The 12,483-nt window shown below is 43.1% G+C and overlaps 1 protein-coding gene across 3 annotated transcripts in view; it reads right to left on the bottom strand.

Moving 5' to 3' along the window:
* The window catches only part of LOC134346576 (butyrophilin subfamily 1 member A1-like), a 50,906-nt gene extending 42,015 nt beyond the window's left edge, over positions 1-8,891 (bottom strand). For 2 of the 3 annotated variants that reach the window (XM_063047999.1, XM_063047997.1), the window contains exons 1-2: positions 8,780-8,879; positions 1,149-1,276 (exon numbers count right to left, since the gene is read on the bottom strand). In XM_063047999.1, coding sequence (XP_062904069.1) covers positions 1,149-1,206 — 58 coding nt within the window. In that variant the 5' untranslated portion in view covers positions 1,207-1,276; positions 8,780-8,879. Of the gene's footprint in view, positions 1-1,148; positions 1,277-8,769 lie in introns of all 3 variants that reach the window. The other variant, XM_063047998.1, reaches the window with a different exon arrangement.
* Between the last annotated feature and the right edge of the window lie 3,592 nt (positions 8,892-12,483).

The following is a 12,483-nucleotide window of genomic DNA, read 5'->3' as shown; positions in this document are numbered from 1 at the left end:
ATATACATAATTCATAACCACCGACACTGAGTTGGAGCTTCACTTTAAAAGGCTGGTCTGATTTAATTACATTAAGTTTTTCAACTATGTTTTGAGTTCAATATTTGGAGTACAATAAATGAATTGTTATGGCTTTTCTTAAATACAAAATGCCTTCACCATTTTTATTTGCGAAAACCTACAGTGTTCTCTAAAGGGAGAGAGCACTGAGGAAAATCTTTTGGATGGGAGGTCGAGCTTTTGGATGGGAGGTCGACATTTGAGTGCACAGAACCCAAAATGTGCAGATTTTACAGTGAAGGGCGTTTGAACAAGATGTTACTGACTTGCTATTCACTGCCTGTTTGTCACTCCTTTACAGATATCATATCATTTATACACCATGAATTTGGCATGAATGATGACCCGATCTCATGAAAATTGCTGGATGCAAACCAAATTTTGCTTTCTCAATTTACAAGATTGGTACATCAATTATTCTTGAGGATGTGGTGATGCTTTACTTCCTTGAACTGCCCCGTTACTTCTGGTGAATGTCTCCCACAGTGTTGCTATTCCGGCATTCAGACACTGCTGGGGAAGGAATTCCTATACAGGGTGTGTCAGATCCACCAAATGCAATGCTTGTAAAAGGGGAAAGGCTCAGCAAGGAACATAGGAATCTGGGACCACTGGAGTCATGATGAAAGGTCTCAGCCCAAGAGAGTGACTTATTATTCCTCTCCAAAGATGCTGTCAGAATTCCTCCAGCATTTTCTATGTCACTCTGGATTTCTATGTCTACATGTTCATTGGTTTTCCCGTGTGTTACATGGGAGTCGTAGCAGAAATGATCGTGGGAGTTTGATTAGATACACAGCAAAAACTAAACTCAATGCTATCATGAATTTCATCCATCTCACAAACTAATACATATAAAAGTCAGCAGTTTATAGTTTCTAACCACACAAGAGCCACTTGAAAACATTTTTCCAATTACAGACATCTATATTCTCACTTTCAAGGATTGCCATGGGACATTCATTCATTGCAATTAAGTAGTGTGGACAATTTCATAAGTTACTAAATATAAAATGCTTTATCTTCTTATTCCACGTGTCTAAACTGAGATAAAGAAACATAATCAAACAAGATTTTTTGATAATTACCTTGGAGTGAGGTGACAATCCCGTTCAGTAACAGCAGGGTGCAGTGAATCACTCTCATCTCAGCAGAGGAGTCGAGTGGCTGAGAAACTGGGAGAGGCGGAGGGCTTGTGGGAAGACAGGGAGTGGTACTGGGTGGAGTGAAGGAGAGAGAGAGAGAGATATTTGTCTTATCACCAAGTGTTGCAAACTAATCCCTCTAACATGAAGTCTAACAGGAGGCGGATCAAATGGCCTGCAGCTAACATGACTTCACTGTGGAAGCAGTTTGATGAAGATGTTAACCAAATTCTGGAGGCAACGGCGAAGGGAGGGGTTGATAGGAAGCTGCAAGCCATGACAACAATTATTGTTAGTATCGCAGCTGAGGTTGGTTGTAGGGGATTCGTAGCCCGTTCTTTAGTTAGAGCCTTCAGCATTTTGGGCATCGAGGGAGAGAGGAAGAGGAGAGCCATCTGCAGTACCGCCGATGCGGCAGAGAGGGCCTCAAGATGGCTGTGGCTCAAAAGAGGGGAGCCATGGAGTCATAAGTAGCTAGCCATCTGGGCACAAGCTGGTGTCTGATCAGCCCCGGCTGGGTCACCTGGAGGAGGTTGTATGATGTTGAAAGACCCGAAACACCCGATGATTCCAGGAACATCACTGAAGATGTGTCCAGAAGCATCAATAGATGTATGTACACGACAGTGGGAAACTGTGAGCATCCCCTCCCCCACTCTCCTCCGCACCAATATTCACCAACCGCACTCAATAACTTGAGAAAAAATGCACTTGGCCTTTCCACACAAGGTGGGAACAAGTTACTGAGCAAAGGAGCACCAGGTTCAGCACTGAGCCCCCACCTCACTTTAGAAACGTAGGGAACATTTCTAACCAACAAACTTGTGTTAAGACAGTGAAATTATTGTTGAGACTTTAATAATAAGATCCGTAAAATGTATTTACATACTGCAGAACAGTATAATGTTCAGTAATATAAATATACAATCATCACAGTATCATATTAGTAAAAATATTTTTCCTGTATGGGTTTAACCCAGTTGTTCCGGAAGATTCCCCAGTGAAACTGCTGAGAAACTTCAACAACACTGACCGTCGCTGGACAATCCAATGGGAATTGTAGCTGGGAAATGTCGGTGAGGTGCTGTCAGGAAGTTTGTGTTTCCTCATGTATAGGAGTTTAATTATCGTATTAGTTGCAAGAGTACAGGATCATTTTATAACTAGTACATTTTATTTACTTTTTGATAGAATAACACAATGGAACATGATGGAAACAGGCCAATTGGTGCAAAAAATTTGTGTTAACACCAAACATCCACTGACACTAATCCTACCCTAATTAATTTTATTCTCCTCACATTCACATCAACTCTGTAAATGTTCCTCCAGTCATTACAGTACTTACAGCAAGCTACAAATCTGAGAGTTTATGGGATCTGTGAGGAAAGTAAGCATGCAGGACAATCCTGCACATTGACAGAGAAAATGTGTAACATCCACAAACAAGGCCAGAGGTCAGGATTAAAACTTGGTCATTTAAGCTGTGAACCAATAATACTATATAAGCCACTGTGTTGCTTTTGGTTTTGAGCTACACGAGTAATTTCCCCAGTTGTAACTAATTAAACTCCTGGATTTCCTTTGATCAACTGACAGATCCTATGAAAGCACCTCTGCTTTCTAAAACACCTCAAAATCCACCTCAAGAGGTGTAAGTGGAAGGTTTTGCCATGGCTCTCACAGTCCCCTGACCTAAACATCATCGAAGATCTGTGTATACACCTCAAAAGAGCAGTGCATGCAAGACGGCCCAGGATTCTCTCAGGAGTAGAAGCCTTTTGCAAGGAAGACTGGGCAATCATCCCCCAAACAAGAATGGAAAGACTCTTAGCTGGCTACAGAAAGCGTTTACAAGCTGTGATATTGCCAAAGGGGGTGTTACTGACCACGCAGGGTGCCCAAACTTTCGCTTGGCCCCTTTACCTTTTTTGTTATTTTGAAACTGTAAAAGATGGAAATAAAAAAAATTTTCTTGCTTAAAATATTAAAGGAATGTGCCATCTTTAACTTTATGCCTTTTGGAAATCAGGTCACCTTTTACTCGCTTAGCTATTCACAGTAACAGAAATTTTGACGTAGGGTGCCCAAACTTTTGCATGCCACTGTACACAAGGAGAAATTCTCCCAAAGTTTAAACAAATGGATGAAAAATTGGCTCACAGGAAGAAAGCAGAGGGTAGTAGTGGAAGGAAAGTATTCTGCCTGGAGGTCAGTGACTAATGGAGTGCCGCAAGGATCTGTCCTGGCACCCCTGCTCTTTGTGATTTTTATAAATGATCTGGATGAAGAGGCAGAAGGATGGGTGAGTAAATTTGCAGATGATACAAAGATTGGAAGAGTTGTGGATGGAGCTTTAGGTTGTCGAATGTTACAAGAGGATGCAGAGCTGGTCAGAAAAGTGGCAGACTGAGTTCAATCTGGATAAGTGTGAGGTGATGCATTTTGGAAGGACAAACCAGAAGGCTGAGAACAGGGTTAATGGTCGGTTACTTAAGAGTGTGGGTGAACAGAGGCACCTTGGGGCTCAAATCCATACATCCCTCAAGGTCAATGCACAGGTTGGTAGGATAATTAAAAAGGCCTATGGGATGCTAGGCTTCATTAATAGGGGTATCAAGAGTACAGAGTTCATGTTGCAACTTTACAAATCTCTGGTGACACCACACTTAGAGTATTGTGTTCAGTTCTGATCACCTTATTATAGGAAGGATGTGGAAGCTATGGAGAGGGTGCAGAGGGGATTTACCGGGGTGTTACCTGGATTGGAAAACAAGTCTTATGAAGCAAGGTTAGCGGAGCTGGGACTTTTCTCTTTGGAGCGTAGAAGGATGAAAGGGGACCTGATAGAGGTCTACAAGATTATGAGAGGCATACATAGGGTGGATAGCCAGTACCTGTTTCCCAGTGTCTGTGGTTACAGGGTTTGTTAGTGAGGCTGGAAAACAGAAGTTTATTTGAAATGGCTCCTCACCCAAGTTTGCTAATTACACCACTGGACGAATCACAGCGGGTGATGAGTCAGTGTATACAGGGAATCCGGTTGAGTGGATATATTATTAAAGTATATATATGTCACCAAATGCAAAATTAAGATTCATTTTCTTTCTGGGGGCATATTCAATAAATCCGTCAGAGGCACATTAGCACAACGCTTTACAGTACAGTTGACCCACATGCAATGAGTTTGCATGTTCTCCCCATGACCGTGTGAGTTTCCTCTGGCTGCTCCTGTTTCCACCTACCGTCCAAAGATTAACTAGTTGATAGACCAATTGGTCATTGTAAATTGTACCATGATTTGGCTGGGATTAAATTGGGAGATTGCTGGGCAGCGTGGCTCAAAGGGCCAGAAGGGCCAATATAACCATATAACCATTACAGCACAGAAACAGGCGATCTCGGCCCTTCTTGTCTGTGCTGAACGCATTACTCTCACCTAGTCCCACCGACCTGCACTCAGCCCATAACCTCCATTCCTCTCCTGCCCATATACCTATCCATTTTTTCTTTGAATGATAATATCGAACCTGCCTCCACCACTTCTACCGGAAGCTCATTCCACACAGCCATCACTCTCCGAATAAAGAAATTCCCCCTCGTGTTACCCCTAATCTTTTGCCCCCTAACCCTCAACTCATGTCCTCTTGTTTGAATTTCCTACACTCTCAATGGAAAAAAGCCTATCCACGTCAACTCTATCTATCCCCCTCATAATTTTAAATACCTCTATCAAATCCCCCCTCAACCTTCTACGTTCCAAAGAATGAAGACCTAACTTGTTCAATCTTTCTCTGCAACTGAGGTGCTGAAAGCCAGGTAACATTCTAGTATATCTTCTCTACACTCTCTCTATTTTGTTGACATCTTTCCTATAATTCGGTGACCAGAACTGTACACAATACTCCTAATTTGGCCTTACCAATGTCTTGTACAAATTCAACATGGCATCCCAACTCCTGTACTCAATGCTCTGATTTATAAAGGCCGGCATACCAAAAGCTTTCTTCATCACCCTATCCACATGAGATTCCACCTTCAGGGAACTATGCACCATTATTCCTAGGTCTCTCTGTTCTACTGCATTCTTCAATGCCCTACCATTTACCATGTATGTCCTATTTTGATTAGTCCTACCAAAATGAAGCACCTCACTCTTATCAGCACTAAATTCCATCTGCCATCTTTCACCCCACTCTTCTAACTGGCCTAAATCTCTCTGCAAGCTTTGAGAACCTTCTTCATTATCCACAACACCACCCATCTTAGTATTATCTGCATACTTACTAATCCAATTTACCACCCATCATCCAGATCATTAATGTATATGACAAACAACAATGGACCCAATATAGATCCCTAAGGCACACCACTAGTCACTGCCCTCCCACCTGACAAACAGTTATCCACCACTACTCTCTGGCATCTCCCATCCAGCCACTATTGAATCTATTTTACTAGTTCAATATGAATACCTAATGATTGAGCCTTCCTAACTAACCTTCCACGTGGAACCTTGTCAAAGTCCTTACTAAAGTACATATAGACAACATCCACTGCTCTACCCTCGTCAACTTTCCGAGTAACTGCTTCAAAAAATTCAGTAAGGTTTGTGAAACATGACCTTCCATGCACATATCCGTGTTGACTATTACTAATCAGACCCTGTCTATCCAGATAATTATATATACCATCTCTAACAATACTTTCCATTAATTTACCCACCCCTGATGTCAAACTTACAGGCCGATAATTGCTAGGTTTACTCTTTCTTTACTCAGAGAGTGGTAGCTGTGTGGAACGAGCTTCCAGCAGAAGTGTTTGAGGCAGGTTCGATGTTGTCATTTAAAGATAAATTGGATAAATATATGGACAGGAAGGGAATGGAGGGTTATGGACCGAGTGCAGGTCAGTGGGACTAGGTGAGAGTAAGAGATTGGCACGGACTAGAAGGGCCGATATGGCCTGTTTCCATACTGTAACTGTTATATGGTCATTTACTCTTTGAACCCTTTTAAACAACGGAACGACGTGAGCAAACCGCCAATTGACCGGTACCATCCCCGTTTCTGTTGACATTTGAAATATTTCTGTCAAAGCCCCCGCTATTTCTACACTAACTTCCAGCAAGGTCCAAGGGAATATCCTGTCAGGACCCGGAGACTTAACAAACTTTTATATTCCTTAAAAGTACCAGTACTTCCTCTTGTTTAATCATCATAGTTTCCATAAACTCCCTACTTGCTTTCCTTACCTTACACAATTCAATATACTTCTCCATAGTGAATACTGAAGAAAAGAAATTGTTCAAAATCTCCCCCATCTCCTTTGGCTCCACACATAGCTGTCCACTCTGATTCTCTAAGGGACAAATTTTATCCCCCACTATCCTTTTGCTATTAATATACTGTAGAAATCCTTTGGATTTATTTTCACGTTACTTGCCAGAGCAACCTCCTGTCTTCTTTTAGCTTTTATAATTTCTGCCTTAAGATTCTTTTTACATTCTTTATATTCCTCAAGCACCTCATTTACTCCATGCTGCCTTTATTTACTGTAGATATCTCTTTTTCAGAACCAATTTTACAATATTCCTTCAAAACAATGGCTCTCTCAATCTTTTAACCTTTCTTTTCAACCTAACAGGAACATAATGATTCTGTACCCTCAACATTTCACCTTTAAATGACCTCCATTGCTCTATTACATTTTTCCCCATAAAACAAATTGTCCCAATACACTTTCTAAATCCTGTCGCATCTCCTCAAAGTTAGCCTTTCTCCAATCAAAAATCTCAACCCCGGGTGCATTCTTTCTTTCCTATCTTTCTCCATAATTATACTGAAACTAATGGTATTGTGATCACTTGACCCGAAGTGCTCCCCAACACGTACCTCCGTCACCTAACCTATCTCATTCCCTAACAGGAGATCCAACACTGCCCCTTCTCTAGGTGGTACGTCTATGTATTGCTACAAAAAAACTATCCTGCTCACATTTTCAAACTCCAAACCATCCAGCCCTTTTACAGTATGGGCTTCCCAGTCTGTGTGTGGAATATTAAAATCTCCCACAATCACAATCTTGTGCTTACTACAAATATCTGCCATCTCCTTACAAATTTGCTCCTCCAATTCTCGCTCCCCATTAGGTGCTCTATAATACACCCCTATAAGTGTTCCTATACCTTTCACATTCCTCAGTTCCACCCAAATAGCCTCCCTAGACGAGCCCTCTAATCTATCCTGCCAGGGCACCATTGTAATATTTTCTCTGACAAGCAATGCTACACCTCCCCGTCTTGCTCCTCCGATTCTATCACACCTGAAGCATTGAAATCCAGGAATATTTAGTTGCCAATCACACCCCTCCTGCAATTTCACTAGTAGCTACAACATGATATTTCCAGGTATCAATCCATGCTCTAAGCTCAGTCACGTTTCTTACAAAGCTCGGAGCATTAAAATAAATGCTTTTAAGAAATTCTCCACCTCTCACTCTGTTTGTCACTAACGGTGCAGACAACTTTACTATGTTCTTCTTCCTTCTCCCCTACATCTGTTCCCACAATCTGGTGCCCCTCCTCATTGTATCTAGTTTAAATGCACTGCAGCCTGTCTAGCAAAACTACCTGCAAGAATATTTGTCCCCCTCCAGTTCAGGTGTAAACCGTCCTGTCGGAACAGGTCCCACCTTCCCTGGAAAACTGCCCAATTATCTAAAAATCTGAAGCCCTCCCTCCTGCACCATGTCTTCAGCCACGTGTTGATCTTCTCTATCTTACTATTTCTAAACCCGCCTGCACGTAGCAGTGGTAGCAATCCTGAGATTGCTATCCTGGTGGCCCTGTCCTTTAACTTAGCACCTAACTCCATAAATCAGCTTTCAGGACCTCCTCACTCTTCCTACCCACGTCCTTGGTCCCTATATGGACCACGACATCTGGCTGCTCTCCCTCCCTCTTGAGAATACTGAGAACTCGATCTGAGATATCGCGGACCCTGGCACCAGGGAGGCATAGACCATCCGGGATTCTCGATCCCTTCCACAGAACCTCTTATCTGTCCCGCTAACTATTGAATCCCCTATCACTACTGCTCTCCTATTTTCCCTCCTTGCCTTCTGAGCTGAGGGTCCAGTCTCGGTGCTAGAGACGCAAGAACTGCAACTTGTCCCTGGTAGGTCGTCCCCACCAACCGTATCCAGAACGATATACTTATTATTGGTCGGGACAGCCACAGGTGTGCTCTGCTCTTTCTATTTTCCTTGCCTCTCCTGACAGTCACCCAGCAACCTGTCTCCTGACTCTTAGGGGTGACTACCTCCTTGTAACTGCTGTCTCTTTCTGCCTCACGAATGATCCGAAGTTCATCCAGCTCCAGCTCCAGTTCCCTAACTCGGTTTGTCAGGTGCTACAGCTGGATGCACCTTTCAAAGGTATAGTCAGTCATCAGGGACAATTGTGGTCGCCCTGACTTCCCACAAACTGAAAACGGAGCACTCGACTGCCCTAACTGCCGCGTCCATTACTTACTCCTAAGGTAGTTGAATTAAAGGAACTTACCCGGCCTTACCTCACTTGGAGTGAAGCTTGTCTTCAGCCTCAGCCTGCCGAAGTCTCTCCAGCCAAAGCCGCCTCACTCTGACTCAGTCCACTCCGACGAAGTCCGCTTCGCTGGGCGTAACCGGCTGCCTTCTGCTCCTCCGCTCCCAATTGGTTGGCTGTTTAAATAAAAACGAAAAAGCCCGCGAATCCTCTCCTTCTCAGCTCTGACAACGGCCGCTTTTTTTTTTTTTTCTCTCTCTCTCTCTCTCTCTCTCTCTCTCTCTCTCTCTCTCTCTCTCTCTCTCTCTCTCTCTCTCTCTCTCTCTCTCTCTCTCTCTCTCTCTCTCTCTCTCTCTCTCTCTCTCTCTCTCTCTCTCTCTCTCTCTCTCTCTCTCTCTCTCTCTCTCTCTCTCTCTCTCTCTCTCTCTCTCTCTCTCTCTCTCTCTCTCTCTCTCTCTCTCTCTCTCTCTCTCTCTCTCTCTCTCTCTCTCTCTCTCTCTCTCTCTCTCTCTCTCTCTCTCTCTCTCTCTCTCTCTCTCTCTCTCTCTCTCTCTCTCTCTCTCTCTCTCTCTCTCTCTCTCTCTCTCTCTCTCTCTCTCTCTCCCCACCCCCACCCCCCCGTCTTGTGTTACGGTGGCTGGCACCCGGCTTAACGGTGCTTTACCGTCACCTTCAGCTCCAGAGTGTGCAATAAACTTACTTTTTAACTCCTTTCACCCAATATCTATCTATCTCACACACACACACCCTAAACTGAACTTTATCTTCCCATCTTTGGCCATCCTAGTACCCTATTCCTGCTTATCTATCATATCCTATAAAAACCCCTGTAGCCCTTAAGAAAGCTAAAAATACCCTAAACTGTGTTCTCTCACCCATGCGCAGCAACTCTTACTGTGAATTCCTGCATCCCCAATTCCCTGAGATGAATTCTCATCATCTCTCTCTGTATTCCATACTTCCTGCAACTCAGAACTACATGTTCTACTGACTCCTCTTCCTGACATTCCTCACACAATCCTATCTGGTGTTTCCCTATCATTTTCAATGTTTTGTTCAGTACACAGTGCCCCAGCCTTAAGCTAGTCCACACAGTCTCCTCTCTTCTGTTTCCATTACCTACCCTAGTAACTGCAACACTCTTTTGTATTTGATATAAATGCCTCCCTTTCCCCTCCCTGTCCCATCTTTCTTGCCACATTAGGTTGTTTTTTTCCCGGATTACACAATTAACCTCTGATTTACTGATACCAATGTGCATTTCTATATTTTCTTTCTTTAACGCCCTCTTTGCCAACTCGTCCACCCTCATTCCCCTTCACCCCTACATGTGCCAGAACACCTTACAATTTTTACCTGACCTCACTGATTTGCAACTCTTGTGACTGACTGAAGGACTTCATAAAGTACATCTTGTCGACTGTTTGAGTGAGAAGACCTTAAACTTGCTAGAACTCAGGATGAATCTGAGCATATCAACGTTTTGATTTGTCTAGCTTTTTCCCAACAGGCGCTTCGTTAGACGAAACCTCTATTATAGTGCACTTAGCTGACCGGCTGTCTTATGCTCCTCCGCTCCCAAAAAAAACTGAAAAAGCCCGCAAATCCTCTCCTTTTCAGCTCGGACAATTCCACTCCACTCAATAAAATTAAAATAATAATAATAATAATAACAACAATAAAGAATCAATGAAAGACTGCACCAACTTGGGCGTTCAACCCGTGTGCAAAAGACAACAACCTGTGCAAGTTAAATAAATAAATAAATAAATAAGTGACCAATACTGAGAACTTGAGATGAAGAGTCCTTGAAGGTGATCCCATTGGTTGTGGGGCAGGTGAAGTTATCCACATTGGTTCAAGAACCCGATGGTTGCGTGGTAATAATTTACCCTGGACCTGGTGGTGTGAGTCCGGAGGCTTCTGTACTTTCTTCACTGTGGAAGCAGCTAGAAGAGAGCAGGATCTGGGTGGTGGGGGTCCCTGATAATGGATGTTGCTTTCCTGCGACAATGCTTCCTGTATATGTGCTCAATAGTAGGGAGGACTTATTGGGCTGTACCCACTGCTTTTTGAAGGATTTTCTACTTAAAGGCATTGGTGATTTCATACCAGGCTCTGATGCAGTCAGTCAATACCTACAGAAGTTTGTCGAAGTTTTAGATGTCATACAAATCTTTGTAAATGCCTGAGGAAGTAGAGACACTGCTGTGCTTTCTTCATAATTGCACTTGCATGTTGTGCCCAGAACAGGTCCTTCAAAATAATAATACTGAGGAATTTAAAGTTGCTGACCCTCTCCATTTCCTAGCTTCTGATGAGGACTGGCTCATGGACATTTGGTTTACTCCTCCTAAAGTCAAGAATCAGCTCTTTGGTCTTGCTGATATTGTGTGAGAGGTTTTTGTTCTGGTGCCACTCAGTCAGGTTGTTAATGTCCCTCTTATAGGCTGATACGTCATCACTTTTCATTCAACCTATGACAGTGATGTCATCAGCAAACTTGAATGTGACATTGGAGCTGAACTTAGCCACATAATTTATAGTGAGCAGAGTAGAGAGCTGAGCACACAGCATTGTGGTGCACCTGTGCTGATGGGGATCACAAAGGAGATGTTGTTGCCAATCCAAACTGACTGGTCTGTAATTGAGAATCCAATTGCACAAGGAGGATTGAGACCAAGGTCTTAAAGATTGTTTAGTTTTTAGGGGATGTTTATGTTAAATGCTGAACTGTAGTCAATAAAGAACATCCAGGTGTATGCTTCTTTGCTGTCCAGATATTCCAGGATTAAGTGGAAAGCCAATGAGATGGAATCTACTGTGGACCTGTTGGTCTGGTAGGCAAAATGGAGCAGATACAATTCACTTCTGAGGCAGAAGTTGATACGTTTCATCACCAACTTCCCAATACATCTCTTCACTGTGGATGTAATTGCAACTGCATGATAGACCTTGAGGCAAATTACCACGTTCTTCTTAGACACTGGTCTAATTGAAGCCTGCTTGAAGCAGACTGCTAGAATGAGAGGGTAAAGATCTCAATGATTACTCCATCCAGTTTATCAGCACAGATCTTTAGCACTTGGCCAGGTAACCATCTGGGCTAAATGCTTTACATGGGTTCAGCTCCCTGAAGGCTGTTTGCACGTTGGCCGCAGAGACTGAAATCACAGGATCATCGGGGGCTGTGGGAGTCTGTACTGGTTCCTCCATGTTTTGATGGTCAAAGCAAGCACAGAAGGCATTGAGCTCATTTGGAAGTGAATCCCTGTTGTCACCTATGTCACTTAATTTAACTTTATAAGAGGTAATCAAACCCTGCCACAACTGTTGAGCATCCTTCACTGATTCAAGTTTTGTCTGGAATTGCAACTTCGCTGGTAAGATGGCTTTCCATACATTGTAATATACTTGGATCTCTTGCAGCTTTCTTGGTCACCAGACTTGAATGCCTCTGATCTAGTCCTTTAGCAGATTGTGGATCTTATGGTTCATCCAGGGCTTCCGGTTGGGGAATACTTGAATCATTTTGTGGGGAGACACTCGTCTACAGCTGTTTTAAAGTCCATGACAACCATTGTGTATTCATTCAGATCCATAGGTGTGTCCTCAAACATTGTCCAGTCCATCAATTCAAAGCAATCCTGTATCTGCTCCTCTACCTCTAATGACCGCCGCTTTGTTGTCCCAATGTCTGGAGTTTTGCTCTTTAGCCTCTCCCTGTATGTA

Source organism: Mobula hypostoma, chromosome 5 (genome assembly GCF_963921235.1).
Source record: "Mobula hypostoma chromosome 5, sMobHyp1.1, whole genome shotgun sequence".
Lineage (NCBI taxonomy): Eukaryota > Metazoa > Chordata > Chondrichthyes > Myliobatiformes > Myliobatidae > Mobula > Mobula hypostoma.
This window is presented reverse-complemented; position numbering and strand designations above follow the sequence as displayed.